General features: G+C 56.3%; 1 protein-coding gene across 9 annotated transcripts in view; it reads left to right on the forward strand.

Moving 5' to 3' along the window:
- ZMIZ1 (zinc finger MIZ-type containing 1) overlaps nt 1–20490 on the forward strand; it is a 230753-nt gene that overhangs the window by 109790 nt on the left and 100473 nt on the right. For all 9 annotated transcript variants that reach the window (XM_033434003.2, XM_033434005.2, XM_033434004.2 and 6 more), the window contains 2 exons: nt 14164–14272; nt 20317–20430. In XM_033434003.2, the coding sequence (XP_033289894.1) occupies nt 14213–14272; nt 20317–20430 (174 nt within the window). In that variant the 5' untranslated portion in view covers nt 14164–14212. The remainder of the gene's footprint in view (nt 1–14163; nt 14273–20316; nt 20431–20490) is intronic.

The raw sequence follows: 20490 nt of genomic DNA on the forward strand, positions 1-20490 counted from the left end.
TTCAACAGATCTTTCTTGGTGATGCCTGAACCCCTCTGTCAGATCTTGCTATTAGCATGAGGCTCTCAGAGTGTAAACTAATGAATTACAACATGATTACACAGCACATAATTAACTTTGTAATTAATATGCAACCGCCACTTAAGCTAAAACACTGCTTATAGAGATGAACGGCAATAGTAAATCACAGGTCAGAAACAGCACTTCGGAATTTTCAAAAGAATGAACGTAAGCAGGGAATCACTCAAGGCAGCAGGGCGAGTTAATTGAAAAGCAGATGAATTGTGCGCGTCCTGCTTCATTTCAATACTTTCTCCCTTAAGAAAGACCCCGATGCCACCCTGCCACGCTGACTGGTCAGGCCTGGTCGGAGGGGCACTGGGCACGTGTGGTTTTATTTCCAAAATAAGAGAGGCTTTCCTTGCCCCAACACAGCCCACCCCCATAGCTTGGCACTCTGCCCAGCCACACTGCCCCTGCTGGAGGTCTAGCTCTGCCCCTCCACCTCCAGAAAGCTTATGGGGTTGCCCCCCAGCACAGCTCTGGGCCTTCCATAGTCTAGCCCCCGTGGTGGGCATTGCCCACAGGTCGGTTAGTACAGCTGGTCTGCCTTCACCTGGATTCCGGGCTTCTGGAACTCAGGGATGCCATCTCACTTTTTTGTTGTTATTTAATCCTTTCCTCCCCCACCCTCCTGCCACAGCATTAAAGCTAGAAAATGCCTTAAGAATCATTTCACCCAGCCAGAATTTCACCAACACCGAGAGGTGAGGGGCTGAGTGCTACAGTCACCGGGTGATGTGGGCCCAGGCCTGGCAGGAATCCCCCCCCTGCATCCTCTTCCAGCCCTGCATCAGGCTGGGTGGGCCTTTGAAATGAGTCAAACCCAGGTTCCAATCCCAGCAACCCCACTGCCCCACGGTGTGACCTTAGCCAAGTTTCATAACCTCTCTGGACCTCAGTTTCCTCATCTGTGCAGTCTGAGCAACGATGCGCACCTCCCTGGGTCGATGCGGGAATTACGGGAGATAATGTGTGTGAACTGGTCTGGTGCAGGGTGAGTGCTCACTAGATCCTGAGTGTTGTCCTCAGGGGTTTAGGGAGTACGAGGGAAAGTACATGACATCTCAGTCAGCCCCGTCCTTTAGGGGCTGAGAAAACAGGCCCAGAGAGAGGTCACCTGTGTGTCCACAGCACTGCACGTGTAACTGGCGTGATTGGGGTCCCCCAACCAGGAGCCCCCTGAGAACTGATGGCTCTTGTCCACGTTGTCCAGCTCTAGGCTGGGCACAGCCAGTGCAGAGCTGGCAAAGGGCGGTGCCCCGTGGATGAATGAACTGAAAGGCCTCTTCCAGAACAGCCTGGAGCTGAGCCATCGGCAAAGAAGCTTTCTCAGCCCCCAGCCCCAGGATGGTGTGGATGTAGCTTGGTTTCGGGGATAGACGCTGGGTTTTGAAGTCTGACAGGCGGGTCCGAATCCCAGCTTTGCCATTTTCTGATCTTGGGCAAGTTCCTTAATCATTTTCAGTCTTATTTGTCCCATCTGTAGATGGTGCTAATCATTCTACCTGTATCGTTATAAAGATAGTTCACATAAAACACCAAATGCGCTGCCTGACACACAGGTACTTAATGGTGTTGTTCTTCTTATTCGTAATCATGAACGGAGATTTCTGAGTGGCTGCTGGAGGGCCACCTTGGCCTTGGGCCTCCCTTTAGAGTTCTTGGCTTGGGTGGGGCAGGGGAGGTACCAGCATCCCCGGACAACCCTGACTCTTGCGTCAGGCAGCACAGTTGACCTTCAAACTCTGGCCTTTGCCCTTCCAGAAAGTGACCTGGGCTGCCCTCCTCCTGACCTGGGCCAGCCTTGCGCGGGGCGGGGAGCTGCGGGGGCCCGCAGGCGGGCTCCTGGTTGGTTGGGTACGTCTAAGCGGTGGTGGCCTCATGAAGCCATAACATTGGATTCAGAATCCAGGGCCCCAGGCCTCCTGGGCGGTGGGTTTCAGAGCTTGGAGTGGGTGCTCTGTGACTTCTCTTCCTGCGACCAGAAACACTTCAATTTCTGGTCCCCCACCCCATTGGGCACCCCTCCCCCAGCCTGCCAACAGACTGGTCTTCCTCTGCAGTCTCTCTCCCTGCCATCCAGCCTCTACACCCTACAGCCACTCCCCTTAGGTCGGAATTTGTCAAAGGCGGTTCCGGAGAAAACTAGCTCTATGGGATTTTAAAACGTGTTTAGTGAAAGAAGTAATTTGCTCTCTAGTCACTTTGGGAAAAGCCAGATTCTTTAAGGCCCTTCGCATGGAAGCGCGCTTCCTCCCCTCCAGAGGGCGTAGAGTACGCAGCTTCCGCCCAACGATCTGACCAGAGAAACCTTCGCTCAGGGAGGACCCATTTCCGAGGAACAGACCTCAGGCAGCCTGGTCTGGAGTGTCCTGGCCACTGCCCTCCTTCTTCCCAGAATAGGCCTCCTTCAGTGACAGTGCCCACCTGGACAGACCCCACGTGGGCGTCCAGGCACTGCTCTGCAGCAGCCGTGCTCAGTTTACACGGCCCAAAGCACTGACCCTCTCCCCGCTTCCTTCTGGAACTTTTCACAACTGGCCTTTGCCACAAGGACAGATCCCTCCAGCTCCTCAACGTGGCCTTCTGGCTGGTGGGCACGGGGCCCCTGCCTCAGCCACCCACGTGCTCCGAGGCACCCGGCACTGAGGCGCAGGGTGGCTCCCAGAGGCCCCGGTGTGAGGGCTAGTGGAGGGGGCAGCCTCGCCCCCTCCCCTCCATCCAGAGCCCGGCGCCTCTAATTGTTGTATAAGCTGAGCCTCTGCCTAAGATGTTGTTGCAAGGTTGAAAAATAAGTTTTAAAACTAGGTTTCTAAAAAAAGTTGAAGGTCTTTAGTGTCTAGAGTGGTTGGCTTTTAACTCCCCCCGCCCCCCAGCAAGTACCGGCTCCCCTCTGACCCCCGGTTTCCTCCTGCCTGCGATGGAGACGATAAGGCCCACCTGGGTCCTGTGTAGAGCCAGGGCTCACGTGCTTGGGGCTGTGCTAAGTGCTTCCTATTCACTAACTCATTTAATGGACACAGCAGCCTACGAAGTGGGCACGGTTATTAGTTATTATCGCCCCCGTTTTACAGATGGGGAGCCTGAGGTACTCGGAGAACAGCATTTTGCTCCAGGTCACAGAAGCTGGCAAGTGAGAGTCAGGATTTGAACCCAGGCAGCCTGGTGACCTTAACCACTAAGCTATACTGCCCTGTAAATGAGGTGATAACAAGGGTCAAATGAGGTTATGACATCGGTGCTTTGTAAACTGTAGAGTGCCTTGCACAGTGAGAGTGTCAAGTCAGCACACGATTTTGGAGCACCTAGTGTGAATTTTTGTCTCTCAGCAGACATTCAGGAAGCATGTTTTCAGGCTGCCTGTGGGGTGCCCAGCTTGTCCCTGGAGGGTTCCAGGGATGAGGCTCCCACGCCCAGCCTGGGTCAGGTGTGGTTTAGTCCCTGAGTAGCCTCATACCCAGAGATTCCCCGCATGCAGATTTGATGGCAGCCAGGGTGATGGGCACCAGATCCCAGCTGACTCACCCCCTGCACCACAGGCCTTCTAGAAAGAGGCAGGACTTACGGGGTCAGTGTGCCAGCTGCAGCCCAGCTGGGACGCCAGGAATCCACACGGAGCCACGGGGACGTCACAGGGCTTCTGCAGAAAAAACCACAGATGCTCCCCAGGGGGAGCAGAGCCCTTGCTCCCACCAGGCTTGGCATAGCCTGTCATAGTCACCCTGTCCTTTCCCACCCCCCCACCTCGAGACCCCTGAGAGCTCCCCGGGGCAGGCCCCTATTTGAGCGGTCTGGGCCCACAGGCCTGCCCTCAGCCGGCACCCGCCGGAGGTGCCTGGACATGGGTGGGCAGAGAGAGCCGAGAAGTTCAGGGCAGCCAGGGCTCCCGAGGCCCGGGTGTGGCCCTGGCCCCACTTCTGACCCAGAACAGAGGCTCAAGGCTCTGCTCCACCTCCACCACTGCCCCTGCCCTGGGCCTCAGTTTCCTCATCTGTAAATGATAGACCTGAGCAGATCCCCAGATCCATTCTAGATCTAAGCCATGAGGCCTGCTTGCTTTTATCATCTACCACTTTCAGTGCAAATAAATCTTTTTAAAAATCTGACAGTTCATAGGAACTAACTAAAAGAAAAGGTATACACGTAAAAATAAAAGGCCAGGCTCAGGAGAAACAGCTACTGTCCTGGGCCAGCCTGTGTCATCCCTGTGTGACTGGGTAGTAATCACCCACCCGCTCTGGGCCTTAATCTTCTCCTCTGCAAAATAGGATAATAGTGTCCCCAAGCTGCTGTGAGGCCGTGGTTGATGTAAGGTTGCTTGAAATGTGGCTGGCTTGCCTGAGTGGTCCATACGTGGGCTGTCAGCTCAAGAAGAGCCTGGCTCTGACTCCCAGTTTAGGGAAGAGAGGACTAGGTCACGAATTGGGAAATCCGCATGCAGGTCTCTGCTCATGCCTCGACTGGCTGGTGACGCCAGGCTAAGTTCTCCTCTAGGCCTCCGGTCACTCCTTTTAAAAATGGAGCTGCCCAGGACTTCCCTGGCAGTCCAGTGGTTAAGGCTCCGTGCTCAGTGCAGGGGGTTCGGGTTGGATCCCTGGTCGAGGAGCTAAGATCCCACGTGCCTCCTGGTGTGGCAAAAAAAAAAAAAAAAAGGGAGCTGCCCAGAGGTTTTCTTCTCATGTGTCGGTACCAGGTGGTTAAGAAGGGTGGGCAGAAGGGTGTGTGGAGGATTGGCTGGGGCATGTCTGGACCCAGTGGGAAGAGTACGGGCTGATTAGCCATGCCTGTCATGGGTGCAGGAGGTAGGAGTAGCGTCCCATACACCACAGCCCTATGTGCTTCTTAAGGGCTCATCTAGTTATATCTGACTCTCCCTTGGACATGCCATTGCCCCTGCCCCTGTCTGGAGCTCCTGGAGAATGCCAGGTGAATGGATTTGGAGGCTTGAGGGGCTGGGGTAATGAAGACACAGTGGAGAACACCTCTTTGTCCTAGAGCTGTAGCTGTAGGAATATCTGCAGGGTATTTACAGCCTTCTAGAGGACACCAGATGGCAGTCAGGGGACCCTGGCTCTATCTCCAGCTTCATCCCACCCTGTGATCTCTGAGTGCCCTTAAGGAGCTGTTTCCAGCCTCCCCCTTTCCCACTGCATGGCATCTGAGCCTTTTGTCCGGCACCTATAGGTTCAGTACTTGTTCAGTTTCTCTTTTCATTCTGAGGAAACAAAAAGCAGAGGTGGCATAGCCTTGGGAATGAGAGAAAACCCAGCAACCTTATCCAGGGCTGAAGCTGGCCCTCCTTCACCTTTTGGGGAGAGAAGCTGGCAGTGAAAGTTCACCCTGAGGTCACGGACTTGGAGTGTGGCCAGAGGGTGGCAGGAGGGTTTGGCCTCAAGGGCATGGCCTGGGCCTGCTAAGGTGTCCCATGCCCCAGGGGGATGAGGCACACCCCAAGTACAGCTGGGATTCCCAGCACAGCGTGGGGTGGGTCGGGACCCTGGGTTGGCACCTTTGTCAGCATAGCATCAACATGTGTTCTCCCAAATCAGCCGTCCTCTCCTCTGGATTAACTCTTGTGTCCCAGAAAAGGTTGTCAGGTGTACAAGGCTGCCCTCAGGAAGCGCCCTCTCTGATGCACCCAGGGTACATTGTGTTGTCCCGTCAACGACCATTGACAGTAGGGGTTCCTGTAGAGGAGAGCAGGAGCTGGGAGGTGGGGTCATGGAGAGAAGTAGGGCCACCCTTCCAGGAACCTCAAGTGCCAGGAGGTGTGGAGCCTGGTCGAGTCTTGTCATGGGGCACTCCTGGAGTTGAGAAGGGGGACCTGGATTTGGAAGAGCTGTTGTCCAAATCAGGATTTCCCTTTTCAGAACACTGTGCCCTGAGTGACTTCACTTACTCAGCGCAGTGGGCCGGGAGGCGATGCACCTTTCTGTTTGACAGATGAAGGCTTAGGGAAATAAAGTGCCCTCCCACAGTCTCCCAGCCGAGAAGGTCTGGCTCTCAGGGCCCACCCCCTACCCAGGGGCCTCACCCCATGCAAGGCCAAGGTGGCCCAAGGGCCTGCTCCAGCTGCCTGGCCAAGAATGGGAAGCAGCTGGTCCCGGTCAGCTGCCTGGAGTTGCCTCTTTCCTCCCTCTCCCCACTCATGTCTGTCCCTCTGCCCCACCTCCCTGACTTCCCTGGGATGGGACACAAAGTCACTCTGACTGTCTTTGCTTCACCACCACCCTCTTCCTCTGCCTCCAGGCAGTGTGTCTGGTGCAGGCTGCAGAGCTGCTACACCTCTCTGAGCTCCTTTACTTTTAAGAGGAGGAAGGCATCAAACTCCATCAGTGCTTGCTTAACTTCCGTCACTTTCATACCATTTATACTGTGTTTAAAATGGTTCTTTAATCCTTTTAGGTTTGCCATCCCTCCCTTATTTAACCCTGTCCTAAGTAATAATATCCACGAACTCACCAGTGATAATTGCTGTAGTCCAGATACTTCACTATGAAAATGTACAAGTTTTGCCCATGGACCACCTAAAATCGTCTTTGTTCCACCAGTGGTACATGCATCACTCTTTGGAAACCCCAGACCGAGTTATCAGAGTCTCTCTCCATCCTGAGATCCTCTGATTAGGGCTGAGTCATTGGGTTTTCAGCTCTTGCCACTCTGGGCCCAATGATGGCCATCCATCCATCCGTCTAATAAACATTGCTGAGCACCTGCTGGGTACCAGGCCCTAGGCTAGGTTCTGGGAATCCACAACTGGAAATCATCCCAGCTGACGGGGGAGCTGGATGCAAAGACACCCCACTGGTCTAGTACCACCAAGTTGGGGGTGCGTGACAGGGGCACTGAGGACATAGAAGTAGAAGTGAGTGGCTCTGCTGGGGGAAACCAACCAAGCGGGTGACCGTTGAACCAGGCCTTAATGTATGAAGGGAGCCAGGCATTCTGGGCTGAGGCAAAGACGTAGAGGTGTGATCTTCAGAGCACAGTCCAGGAGGCAGGGAGCAGCCCCACGTGGAGGACACAGGATCAGCGGGGAGTAGTGGGAGGTGGGGGCCAGGCAGAGGAGGACCTAGAGTGACACTCACACTCAGGTCACTGTTGAATCCACGACATCTGCCCCTGTTGGAGTCTGAGAACTAGAAAGGGGCTGGTCGGGATGGGTCCCCTGGAACCCCAGGCTCTGCCACCAGGCTGACGAGCAGGCATGTCCCAAGTTCCTTGGCCCTGGCAATGTCTTGGAATGCAGCCTCTTCTCTGCAGACTGTAGGTATAGTCCCCCCACCACTGTTGACGGCACTGCTCGCCCCGGGGGAATCTGAGCTGCAGATGTGCATGGTGATTGAATTGTTTCTGCACACCACTGCTCACACAGCTCCCCTGGGGACCTGCCACTTGCCTGTGCAAGCTGTCAGGAGTTGTGTGTGCTCTGTACGTCTGGGCCAGCCCTCAAGTGTGTGCGTATACCTATGCGTAAGTGTGCAAAGGGGGTACATAATTATGTGGGTGTGCACACACATATGCAAATGCCTCTCCCCGGGTGCTTGTGTGTTAAGTGTGCCAGTTAACTTGTCTGGCCTCAAAAGGGAAAAATAAAACACACTGATGTTAGTACTGCTGATGTCAGCCCCAGGGAGCTGCTTCCAGGGCTCCAGGACCCCACTTTCCATGGGGCAGCTGAGAGCACCCTGCTCCCCGTTTCTAGGCAGGAGCCTGCTGAGGGCCATGTGCCTCCCCCAGCGTTTCAGAACAGGAGAGATGCTTCCAGGGAGCCTGGAGATGACCCAGGGCCCTCCTTAGACCCCGACAGATGAGTTCCAGTCCCGCTTGCCCTTGTCTCCCTGTGTCCATCCTGCTGCACGAGGACCCAGGACCCGGTGGTTCCCAGGCTCCCTTTCGACTCTCAGCAGTCTACTCTCTGAGCAGCCCTACGTGCCTGAGAGCAGCTAGCTTTTCCTGAGCATGTCTTCTGTTCTAGGCTCCTCTGAGGCTGAACTTGCCCATGCCCCGCTAGTGGTGAGTCGTGCAGAATGGAAGCTTGTCCCTTTCAAGAGCTCCCCTGGGAGCTGAGAAGACCGGCCAACCCACATGTCACCATCAGAAAACCTGCCTACGTGCAGTTAGGCCAAGCTGAGCGAAAGCTGCAGGGAAAAGTGTAGAGCAGAGAGAGGGCAGCGTCTGCGGTCTTAGGTGACCCTGGAACAGCGGTTCTACCAGAGTTTCCTGGGCCTTCGGGCTCCCTGCAGGCCTGCCCTGAGACAGCCTTCGCAGTTCTAAAGTCAAGTATCCTGCACTGGTTGAGATGGCATTTTCCAAACAGCTGGAGCTCCTGACACCAAAATCCTAAGATGTTGAGTTTGAAGGGCTGCCAGCAGCCTGCTAGCCTTCGTTTTACAGATGGGAAAACTGAGGCCCGGAGGAGGGTGGCAGAGCTGGGCTGCCTCCAGGCCCCCAAGCTGACTAGCTGTGTATCTCCTGCAGGCTGGTGGCTGCTCAGACCAGGAGAGAGGGCCAGGGGCCACAGGCGGTTGACCGCCTGAGCTCACTCCCCACTGGGAGGTAGGCAGATGGTAAGAAGAAGGGCCGAGGCGCTGGGTACACCCAGGGCCAGGCCAACAGTGATCTCCAGTTGGGAGGGAGCCTGGCCTTGGTGGGCACTGGAGTTGCAACCGCCACGGAGGATTTGTAGCAACTCGACTCTTAGCTTAGAGGAGTCCAGGCTGGGAGGAGAGAGACTGCAGCCAAGCCCAGCAACGCTCCTGCGGCGGAGAGCGACCTCTGCTGGCCGCTGAGCGCTCGCCACTTCCCGGCACTGGCCAGCAGGCAGGGAGCCCAGTGGCACCAGGATGGCCTTAGAAGCAAGTGGATGGGTTTGGACAGGTTGGGTGGAACCAGGGGAACATCTCTTTGGGCTGAGGCACAGACTTGGATGGGGACTTCCAGGAGGCCCTGACAGTCTTGGAGGAGTTGGAAGAACAACACATTAATGGTTAGAAAGGCAGAGGGTTTGAATCTCAGCCCAACACTGTCCTGGCTGTGTGACCCTGGGCAAGTCACTTCACCTCTCTGAGCCTTTTAGGATTGAGTGAATTATCAGTGCACAGGGCCTGGCCTGGTGCCTAAACACAGCAGGTGCAGAACTAATGGACTGCCCCTCAGTGAGCTATTAGCTCTCTCATGCTTCCTTCAGCCCTCCTCCTCTCTCCATGTCCATAATCTTTAGCCTTCTAGGCCTTGACTCTTTTTCTGCAGGGGTGGAGCCTCCAGCCCCATCCATTCCTGGTGTTAATAACCCCAATTTCCCAATGATCTTGGTGGTTTAAAAATGTCACCTTACTTGTGAGTATCTCCTTAATTAGCCAGACATTTTGTTCTTTTAATAGATTAAGACCTACACGACACACAGCTGTCCCTGTGATGTCTCTCCTGTCAATGCTCTGGGTCTCACAGGTGTCCCAGGCCTAGCCATTCATTTCTTGGTTCCTACAACATGGAGCCCCAGCCTGGGAGAAAAGCCCCGTGGTGTCTAGATCCAGCCCAGACATGCTGTGTGACCCGGGAAACAGCACCTGTGGGCCTCAGACTCCCCAGAATAAAACCAGCTGAACTCGGGGTGGTGGGAGACCTCAAAACACCTTTGGCCAATGATATTCTGAGCATCTTTGAATCCAGAAGCCAACTCAGTCCAGCCACTGGCCTCTAGAAAAGATTGCCCCGAGCCAGAGTGGAGACAAACCCAACAGTCTATCTCCCCTTTACTGTTTGCTTCCTCGGGGGAAACCTGTGGCCCTCTGCCACGGCTCAACAGGGAAGGACAACCTCTGGGCCCCCAGGTGGCTGTTTGGGTGAGTCTGGACTCCTGGTGCCTGCTTGGGGCTTCCCTGGGTGGGCTGAGCAGCCCCAGGCCCCAGAAATGATCTGTCAGTCATTCTACAAGCATTTATCAAGGCCCCACTAGGTCTCTGACACTAGAGACAAAAGGCCGTGCCCATCCTTGGAAAAGTTCCTACTTTTCTTTCTTTCTCTTTTTTTTTTTTTTGGCCGAGTCGGGTCTTAGTTGCAGCACACAGGATCTTCATTGCGGCATGCAGACTCTTAGTTGCGGTGTGCAAACTCTTACTTGCAGTGTGCATGTGGGATCTAGTTCCCCAACCAGGGATCGAACCTGGGCCCCCTGCATTGGGAGTGCGGAGTCTTACCCACTGGACCACCAGGGAAGTCCCCCAAAAGTTCCTACTTAGAGACAGAGTGTTGTGTGGCCACCTAATCCCTCACCAGATTTCCACAGTGCAGGTTTCTAGCCCCCTGGGCAGTTAGCTTCATCAACAGCACCCCCTGCTGGCCTCTTGGGCCACCACAGGCCCTTTGTCCTGGTTGGCTGCAGCCTGCAGCCAGGGGATTGAAGCCTGCACAGGCCTGGGGTTTCTTTGTATTTTCCTTCAGCCTCCTCCTGACTTGGCGCAGGCCTTTGTTTTTTTCTGTTTTTTTTTTGGCTGCGTTGCTGCACGTGGGCTTTCTCTAGTTGCGTCAAGCGGGGGCTACTCTTCGTTGCGGTGTGCAGGCTTCTCGTTGCAGTGGCTTCTCTTGTTGCGGAGCACAGGCTCTAGGCGTGCGGGCCTCAGTAGTTGTGGCACGCAGGCTCAGTAGTTGTGGCTCGCGGGCTCTAGAGCACAGGCTCAGTAGTTGTGGTGCACAGGCTTCATTGCTCCGTGGCATGTGGGATCTTCCCGGACCAGGGACTGAACCCGTGTCCCCTGCATTGGCAGGCGGATTCTTAACCGCTGCGCCACCAGGGAAGCCCCGAGGGCTTTGTTTCATGGTCCCTTTGGTTTGGCGTCCCTGCCCCACTGACTGTGGAAATGGCGCTCTCTCACTGGGACCCTGGCATCCAGTGTTCACTCATGTCCTGGGTGGGGCTGGAAAGACCCAGGTGCCTGGGAGACCAGCAGGGTCTCTTCCACTCAGATGGCATCTGGCACCAGGAACTGAAGTGGCCTCACCGAAGGTGGCATTGGCTCAGTCCTGCTCTGGGCCCCACCCACGTCCCTGCTTCCCTCACCAGGGTTTGTCCCTGGTCCCTGGAGTCCAGGGACTCCAGGGACCAGGGACATTGGCTGAGGTTCCATGCAGGTAAACTCAGCAGGAGAAACCCAGCCCCTGCTTGGGGGACCTACAGGTGTAGCAAGGAGAGTAACCCTGTCACCACTCTCCCCGCTGACGCACACACCTACAAGACGGTGGTACCCTCCACCCTCCCTGTCCCATCCCCAGTACCTGTACAAAAGTTTTGGTTGTAGTGGGAAAGCCAGGATTCTGGAGCTGCTACTATAACCCCTGAGCTTCAGTTTCCTCATCTGTAAAGTGGGGATATAGTACCAGTGTCTTTGCCTAGTGCCTGGACCAGCACCTAATTTATAAGAGGAATTCAACAGTCACCTAATAGGTGACATGGAGTGGATAGGGGGTTACACCAAGAGTTCCACGGACCCAAGAAACTGATTTCGTTTCCATCTCTCATGCCCCGTAGAGCTAGCACAGTATAGATATTGATAAGTGTTTACTAGGTGAGTTGGAAGCATGCATGCATGGCAGATGGGCAAGGGGAAGCTGAAGATGTTTGGGTGGGTGGGTGGATGGATGGACAGACGGGCATTTAAATGGATAAGTAACGGAGAAGTTGGATATCTGGGTATGTAAATGTGTGATAGTGGTGTGAATGCAGGGATGCTGGTGGGGTGAGGGTAGGAGAAGTCAATGTGGGGATGCTACTCCCATTTTTACCTTTTTGCTGGAAAGCTCCAAGATAAGGTGAATCCACAAGCATTTATCAAAGTACAAATGCCTAAATGACCCAGAAACTCCACTTCCAAGAGTGTGTTCTCTAGATTAATTCACACATAATGACGTGGCTGATATAAAAGGCGATCCTTCAACACTGTTTGCAATAATAAAATCTGGGGACAGCTCAGGCCTCGTCACTTGGGCAGGAGTGAGCCCCTGGAGCAGAAGGGCCTTTTCTAGGACCTCGGGCCTTAGGACAGCACCTGGCACGGGTGGACATTCAGATGGCAGTTGGATAAATGATTCATGGGTGCCTGGGAATACTGTGCAGCCACTAAGAAATGAAAAGGCTCTTTATGTCTTGATGTGGAATAAACTTTGAGATGTTATTAAGAGGAAAAAAGCAAGGTCCAGATAGTGTGTACAGAATGCTATCGCTTGGGCTTCCCTGGTGGCGCAGGGGTTGGGAGTCCGCCTGCCGATGCAGGGGACACGGGTTCGTGCCCCGGTCCGGGAAGATCCCACATGCCGCGGAGCGGCTGGGCCCGTGAGCCGTGGCCGCTGAGCCTGCGCATCCAGAGCCTGTGCTCCGCAACGGGAGGGGCCATGACAGTGAGAGGCCAGCGTACCGCAAAAAAAAAAGAATGCTATCGTTTTATGGGTTTTTTTTAAGGAGTGGCAGGGGATAGTACACATAGATATTTGCTTCTCTAAGATGAGTCCCTCAGAAGGAGACAGATGACACTGGTTCTCTCCGGAAAGGCCCCTGGGGGCAGGCCCCTGGGGGCTGAACAAGGCCAGCACTTCACCGGACACCCGGGATTTTTGAACCACGCAAATGAGTTGCCTTTTCAAGCACAAATGGAACGATAAGACGTGCTTTAAAGGAGCTGCGTAGGGAAGAGCTCCTTGGAAGAGGAGCAGGGCATTCTTCGCGAGGCTGCGGCCAGGCATGGTGTCAGTTCCCCCAACCAGGGCGCCCATGCTGGGGGCAGAGAGCCAGGGCATGGGAGCAGACAGGCAGACAGACACGGTCCAAGCTTCCACTAGCCATGGGACTTGGCAGATTTCAGACCTCAGTCTCCTCATCTGTAAAATGGAGCTGCTTCTAGTCTTACAGAGCAGGCGTGAGGAGTCAAGAAGAGAGTGCAAGGGCCCAGCCTACAGAACGTACTTGGTAGATGGGACCTGGTGACGTGGACAGAGATGAGGGGCCTTCAGGGGGCGGCGTTTCGGGATAGCAGAGAAGGCCAGGTGCTGGGGGCCTCTGTTGAGCACCCTGTGTCTGACCCACGTGTCTACAGCCTGGCTTCTCGGAGGGCAAACGGCCAGTGACGAGCAGACTTAGGCTTTGGCCAGAGGACCTGGACCCGTGAGCAGTGGGGGGACCAGAGGGGAAACCTCTCTCTTCTCTCTCTGTCTCGCTGCCTCTCCTCCTCCATCGTTATCTCCGTCTCTGCCTTTGCGGTCGAGGCCTCCCTGGAGAGGCCTGGGGGCTCCAGGGGCCTCCTCACATGCGTGCTCATGTGCCCCAGGCCCCGCGCCATTCAGGAAGAGTGAGCCTCCTGAGTGCGACAGCTGTGTCCCCCAACCACTCGGCCATGAACTGGCAGGCAGAGCCCCGGGGCCTCGTTCGAGCTCTGACGCAGGCTCCCTGTGCCACCCCGGGGAACTCCCTTCCTCTCTCTGAGCCTCGGTCTCCTTATCTGGAAAAGGGGGGCGGTGCTGAGGGCTGCCCTCCTTCTTTTCCGGGAGGACAAAGGGGAAACATGGAATTGTGGTTTGCAAACTCTAAGACGTGGGGGATTCGGGGAGGGCACCTATGACGGGGCTGCTGCACTTAGACCACACGTGCAGTCAAGGTTGTCGTGTGGAAAGATCCCTGTGCACACACACGCGCACACACACACACACACAGCCACATCGAGTGGGTAAGCCCTGTGCCGGGAACCTGCGGATGGAGCCGTCGTCCCCACCACCGCCGCCCAACACGCACATGTGTGTAGAAATGCGTGGTGGACACGCCTGCCCAGTGCCCACATGAGCCACCCACAGAGAACACCCAGGAGCACCTCCTGCCCTCAGCCCAGATGGGGTTCCCCCAGGGCTGAGCGTGGAGAAGCGCTGGCTGGCCATGGCCGCAGTTCCTCCTTCCAGCGCGGGGCTGCCCGGGGCAGAGGCCACCACAGCTCACGAAGGGCCCTGGAACCCGCTGGGAGCCACTGAGGCCAGCACACCTGTGTCAGGGCAGGAGGGTGGCGATGAGGCCGGCGGGCCTGGCACAACCCCAGTGACACCCACTCTCCTCTGTCTTCACAGGCTGGACAACGTTCATGGCTCTCGGGTAGAATCCAGTGAAACGGCCAGAATGAATTCTATGGACAGGCACATCCAGCAGACCAATGACCGACTGCAGTGCATTAAGCAGGTGGGTGTGTGGGCCGGGCTTGCTCCTCCGCCTCTGCTAGCCAGGCCCGCCGGCGAGGGCAGGGCAGGCGAGGCGGGCAGAGCATGGGGAGGCTCTGCGCTGTATAGCTGAGCACCCGAGGTGCTGGGTGGAGGTGACAGTGGGCAAGGCCGACTGCCTAAGTCTCCCCAGCTGCCCACCTCGTGAGGATGTGGCTGGCACGGACCAGCCTCACACTGGACTCACTCACCTGGGTTCAAAGGCCGGCTCTCTCCTGTCCCTTCCCTTCCCTTCCCAGCTGTATGACTTTGGGCCAGTGTCGTGCCCTTTCTGAGCTCTGCTGTGCACTCTGGGCTGTTTTGAGGATCAGGTGGAGTGCCTAATCTCCTTCCCAGACCCAGGCTCCCCACTTCTCTGCTCCAGGGGTTCTCTGTGAAGAAATAGAAAAGGAAACCAACGCCCAGAAGAGGGAAGGGAGTCACCCGAAGTCACACAGTCCTGCCCCACAGGTGCCAGGAGGGCCTCGTCCCAGAGGGTACAAGTTCCCCCCCCCCCGCCTGTGCTCACACCAAGCTTAAGACGCGCTTCGCCTGCCAAGTACCCTGTCCGGATTGCTCACGGTGGGCTCAGAGGTCCCCGCTTTAAGAAGCCTGGTTACGCTTGGGCAGGCAGATGCCCCCCAGTGGTGACCAGGAGTGATGCGGCCACCCTCTGGGCTCAGCTTCCCTGCAGCCCAGGGCAGCAGTGTCCCTGCACAGGCTCCGGTGTTGTTTTACTCCAGGAAGGGGCAGATACGGCGGAAGGGGCAGAGGCTTTGCCATCAAACCGACCTGAGCCCAAATCCTCACTCCTCCACATACCCACCCACGGTATAATCTCAGGCCTGTCCCTCTGTTTCTCTGAGCCTCAGTTTCCCCCGTGAAGTGGGTCCAATAAGGCCGACCTCGTAGGATGCTCTGAGGACATTGTGGGCAGAGCACATAGCCCAGGCTGGCACGTGGCAGGTGATCAGCTCACTGTGGCAGGGGCTCTTGTCCTCAGTGTTGCAGTGACAGGGAGGGGACAGCTGTGGCGAGGCCCCTGGCTTAGGCGGGCTTAGCTGGCAGCTCGGGTAGCCAGCATAGCCCTCTGGCCTCAGGACCCCGGGGGGAGGCAGGGGCAGAGCTCACAGTCCCACCCCCACCCAGCATGCCCCCTCCCCGCTGAACACCAGGGCCCAGTGGAGCTGAGGCTAGTCAGCAGGAATGAGGGATGTGTGCCGTCCCATTAGCATCACGCAGAGCAATCTCAGAAGCCTGGGCCGGGTCTGAGGAGAGGAAATTGAAGCAGACTTGTTACAGATTGAACTCCACAGAGCAGCTCTCCCAAACGCCAATTACGCCTCTGTTCCCCGTCACAGAATAGAAACCAGACGATGGGCTCCTCCTCTGCCCTTCCCTCCTTCTCCTCCGCCTCTAGGCTCTGCGGGACTCTCTCCCAGCTCTGCCTTTGACCCAGTTTCTTCCGCCCATGAGGGATCAGCTGTCAATGGCTCCACCCCCAATAATACAGTCAAGCCCCTATGCCAGAGCCCTCTGTGTGCTGGGCAAACAGCTCCCCCTCAAACCTGCTCACAACTTGTCTTTTCTCTCTGCGTCTGATTCCCTGCAGGAATCAGGGTGCCCTTTAGTCCCTGGGCCTCCCAGGGATCCAGCGGGGGCAGAAGCCCACCCAGGAGCATCCTCACAGGACTCAGATTTACCAGTCAGCGAGCCTGAGCCCCCTTTCCACCACTCACTGGTTTCCTGACCTTGATTAAGTCACCGCTTCATCTCCCGTCGTCTGTAAACGGGCGTCGTGATGCACACCCAGCCATTGGGTCCCAGAGCTGTTGAAAAGCCAGGGATCACCTCCACTGCCCTCCCCCGGCCTGCCCTGCACACACACACACAGACACACACACACACAGCTCTGCATTTGGGCCAGAGAGTGGCACACCTGTGAGGGTGAGCAGGCTGTCCAGATGCCCCCCCACCCTGGGCTCTCCAGAGCTCCCTGTGTCCTCCACGCCCACTCCCGCACTTCCAGGCAGACACAGCTCAGCACTGATGTCTGCTCCTCAGCTGCCCCAGAGGGCGACCGCGGCTGGCTGAAGACTGTTGATTCTCAGCTGTCCCGTATCCTAATTAGAAGAGAAAGGTCTGCGTGCCCTGAGGATGATGCGTGTTGGCTGTGCCTACCTCTGGCTGGTGGAGCTGTGGCTCCCATCAGGGGCCTCACAGCCTCCGACTCTCGGTCCTGCCTGACTTCTACGGCGCAGCCTTCCCTGTCCACCCACCCCTGGTTCTAGCCACTACTGGCACGCGCCAGCCCCCGAGCACCCGGCTATCCATCTTCCCTCCAGGCCTCTGTCTCAGCTGCCTTTCTCCTTTCTCAGCCTCAGGTACAGGGAGAACCAGTGCCCCCTCTACAACATGACCTACTCCTGTCCCCACGGGCTTATCTGGGCTACACGTGCAAAGCCATGCAAATCAGCTAATTCCTGCACAGCAACCTCCCCAAACCCCAGGTGCCCTTTTGAGTATCTGCACTTCCCATTTCTGAGCCCTGGTGCTTCCTGGGCACCCAGTTACCTCACCCATCCTGCTCTTTCTCCCTTAAGATACAAGCCCTGCAAGGTATACATCAGGTCTCCCACCAGGCTGAGTTCCTCAGGGGCAGGGGATGTGCCGTATTCCTCTGTAAGTCAGCAGAGTCCAGGCCAGGGTGGGGCCCAGATATGTTGGGGAAGAATGAGAGAGGGGTGGACTGACAGATCGATAGCTAAGGGAATGAATGGATGGGTGGATGGATGGACAAATGGAAAGGCAGTTAGGTGAGCGGATGGTAGGTGGATATAGATGATGGATAGATGAATGAATGGATGAGTGGGTGGTTGGATAAGTTCTGGATGGGTAGGAAGATAGGTAGGTAGATGAATGGATGGATGAGTGATGGATAAAGTCGTAAATGGATGAATGGGTTGGTGGGCAAGTAGATAGATGCATGGATGAATTGATTGATTTTTGGTTGGATGGATGGATGGGTAGATGGATGGATAGATGATTTCATTCACAGATGGACTGATAAAATGCATTCATCACTTGGTCTGGGTAGCCAGTCCCTAATCTGGGCATTGGTGTCCCCAACTCCTGCTCCAACAGACTCAGTGGCCAGTGGATATAGCCCAGAAGGATCTTCTGAGAAATTGTAGAGATGGGCAGGCTTCCTGGGGAGGGACGGGGTATTAGTATCCAGTAACAGCCACAGCCAGGGAGGCCTCTGCCTGTGATTCAGATCTGTGCTCCCATCCCCATATCAGCAAAGGGTAACCAAGCTCAGCCCACCCAGCCCTGGTCCCTCCACTGGGGACCCGTTCTGAAGCTGCCGGATTGCTGGCCAGCTCTGCAGATGGACCATCCTTTGGCCAGCTAGCTGCTCACTAGCCATTAATGCATGGGCTTGGCCTCGTGCCAGTTTTGGGGGTTCTGGAGGTGAATGGGGCCCCAATTCTGCTCTCAAGGAGCTTGCAGGAGAAACAAGAAACTGTACAGAGGTCCTAGCATATCAAGCAATAGCAGTCTTTACCTGACACCTACTCTGTAATGGGGATGTCATGACGTATGTTGGTTCTAAACTTTGCAGCAGCACTGCAAGCTGTCCCCACCCCCTTTTGCAGATGAGAGATCTGGAGCTCAGGAACACACCCAGGCTGTGTGACTCAGTGGCCGAGATGGGGTTTGGTCCAGGTCTATCCTGTTCATTTCACTGCATCACGTAGCCACCTTGCAGTCTAAACAGATGACAAAAGCACAGAGAGGGCAGGAGGTTTGGCCAAGGCCACAGAGCCACAGAGCAATAGCTACTGAATGGGGTGCCTGACGTCCTTTCTACCAATGAGTTGTGCCCATGAGTCACTACCCATAGCCCAAGCTGAAGGCCACGTGAACTGGCTAGGTTGAGAGTGGAGAAGCTCAGCGGTGGGCTGGACTGAGATGGGAGGCTGGGTGCTTGGGGGCCAGAACAAAACTGGGCGCATGAGACTGGGAGCCCAGAGCCCCACAGAGGTGTGCCTAGAGTGGGAGTGCTGTAGGCGGGCAACTCTGAGAGCACCAGGAGGTGGTTGCTGACCCTGCTAATTGGGTGTGACATCATGGAAATAAACGGAATAAGTCAGTTAGCAGAGGGAGACTGCTAGGCAGGGAATTAACCGATTTGCATGGCTTTCCACGTGGAGACCAGATGCCACCCGTGGCCTTGGAGGGGGCAGGTTTTAGGGAGGGCACAGGCGGCAGAGGCGAGGGCCCGTGCTGCCCTCTCAAAGGGTCTGCTTCTGGCCGTGGACGTCCTCCTGTCTTCTGCAGGAAGATCACACGCAGGGAGCTCTGTCTTTGCAGAAAGAGCTGTGTGTGGGGCTAGGGCGGGAGCTGCCGAGTGCACAGTGGAGCCTTTGGGAGACAGAGTCGGGGCCAAGGGCAGCCGCACGTGGGAGCATCCCACGCGCCAGGCGCTCTGCCAGGGGCCATATAAGCCTCATCGTGGTTAATCCTCACCGTGGCCCCCTAACGGAGGGCTGTGTCGCTGCATGCTTGCCCTCTTTCTTTCTTTCATCTCTCCCTCTCCCTTTGCTCCCACAGAGGGAGGATACTCCAATTCATTTCACTTTCCTCCATCCGCTTTTAAATCTTGCCTTTCACAAACCACATCGTAATAGCAGTGATGAAACCCTAAGCAAGACAAAAATTCCCACCACCAGGCCGTGATCTGCCATCCCCATTTTACAGATGGGGTGACTGAGGCTCAGAGAGGGGAGGGGTTGCCCTAGGTCAGTAGATAGTTGTGGATGAAGGCAGTGTGACTCCAGGGCACCAGCCCCACAGGGGCTCCCCCAGCACATTCGGCTCGCCTCCCAATTCTGAGACCTGGCAGCTCCTAAGACCCCTCCCTGCCTTGGCTCTGAGGCAGACTCTCACTGCAAGTTGGGAGAGAGCCACTGCCCTGGGGACAGCTGCTGTTCCCAGTCTCTCCCAGCACCGAGGACACAGAGATCCCAGAAGGTACCAGCATCCCCTTTGCAGCTGGCTTACACTCCAACCCCTGTGGATACTTTCTAGGTGTCCTGATGGAGGACCCACAGGCAGTCGCACCCAGCCCTGGAGTCCCAGCTCAGCCCCAACCTGCTTCATGACCCTGGACTCAGTGCCTAGTTCGGCCTGGCCTGGGAAGACACGGCTAAGTGTTAAGGAAGGAAGGGGTAGCCATGGAAGCCACCCTCCACCCCTGTCAGCCCCGTGGCCTGGCTCTGAAGCAGGATCTAGACGCCCTGGCACCACAATTCATTCTCCGTTAACTCAGACCCCGTAACTGGGCGGGGCCTGCACCCCCGAGCTGAGCCAGACTGAGCCCAGGAAATCTGGGTTTGGGGAACAGGGGTGGCTAAGCCACATACACCTGACCACGGTGTGACAGTAACCTGGGCACAGTGTGCTTGAGCGTACCTTCCCGGCTGGGCGTGGCCTGGAGGCCTCTTTCTGACGCCCCTGCTCTGACTGTCTGGCTATAGCAGGGCTTGCTGAAGCCGGAGCAGGCAGCATGGTGGTGCTGGTTACTGGGGCAGGGGTGGGGGTGGGTGCTCATCAAGAAGGAATCTCCAGGGCCAGTCTGTCCTGACTCGGGGAGAGCCAGCAGCCCCAAGGATGGGAGCCACATGCCACCCTCCTGAAGCCCACAGGGTTTCCTACCCCACTGCCAGCATCCAGAAGACATTTTAGTATCTAATATTAGTGCCCTTTTCTAAACCCTGGTTCTTCTATCTTTGCGATGGGGCCGCGAATCCCCATGCCACCAGGAACTGGGCTGGGGTTGGAGATGCAGAGGGAAGGTGGATGAGAAGGAGTTTGAGAAAACCCATTACTCCTGGCCTGCCCCTTTCTGTGTGTCTCCTCCCCAGGGATGCCTGGGGTCTTTGCGGCCCCAGACTCCCACACTAACGTGTGCTGGCCTCACTCCTGGAGCCTCATGCTGCCTCTCCTTTCCCTCTCCCACAGCACTTACAGAACCCTGCCAACTTCCACAATGCTGCCACGGAGCTGCTGGACTGGTGCGGAGACCCGCGAGCCTTCCAGCGGCCCTTTGAGCAGAGCCTGATGGGCTGTTTGACGGTGAGTCTGTACTCGCCCCGCCTGTGCCTGCACCCAGGGAGGATGGCTAGGGACTAGTGC

The sequence above is a fragment of the Orcinus orca genome, chromosome 14, assembly GCF_937001465.1.
Source record: "Orcinus orca chromosome 14, mOrcOrc1.1, whole genome shotgun sequence".
Classification (NCBI taxonomy): Eukaryota; Metazoa; Chordata; class Mammalia; order Artiodactyla; family Delphinidae; genus Orcinus; species Orcinus orca.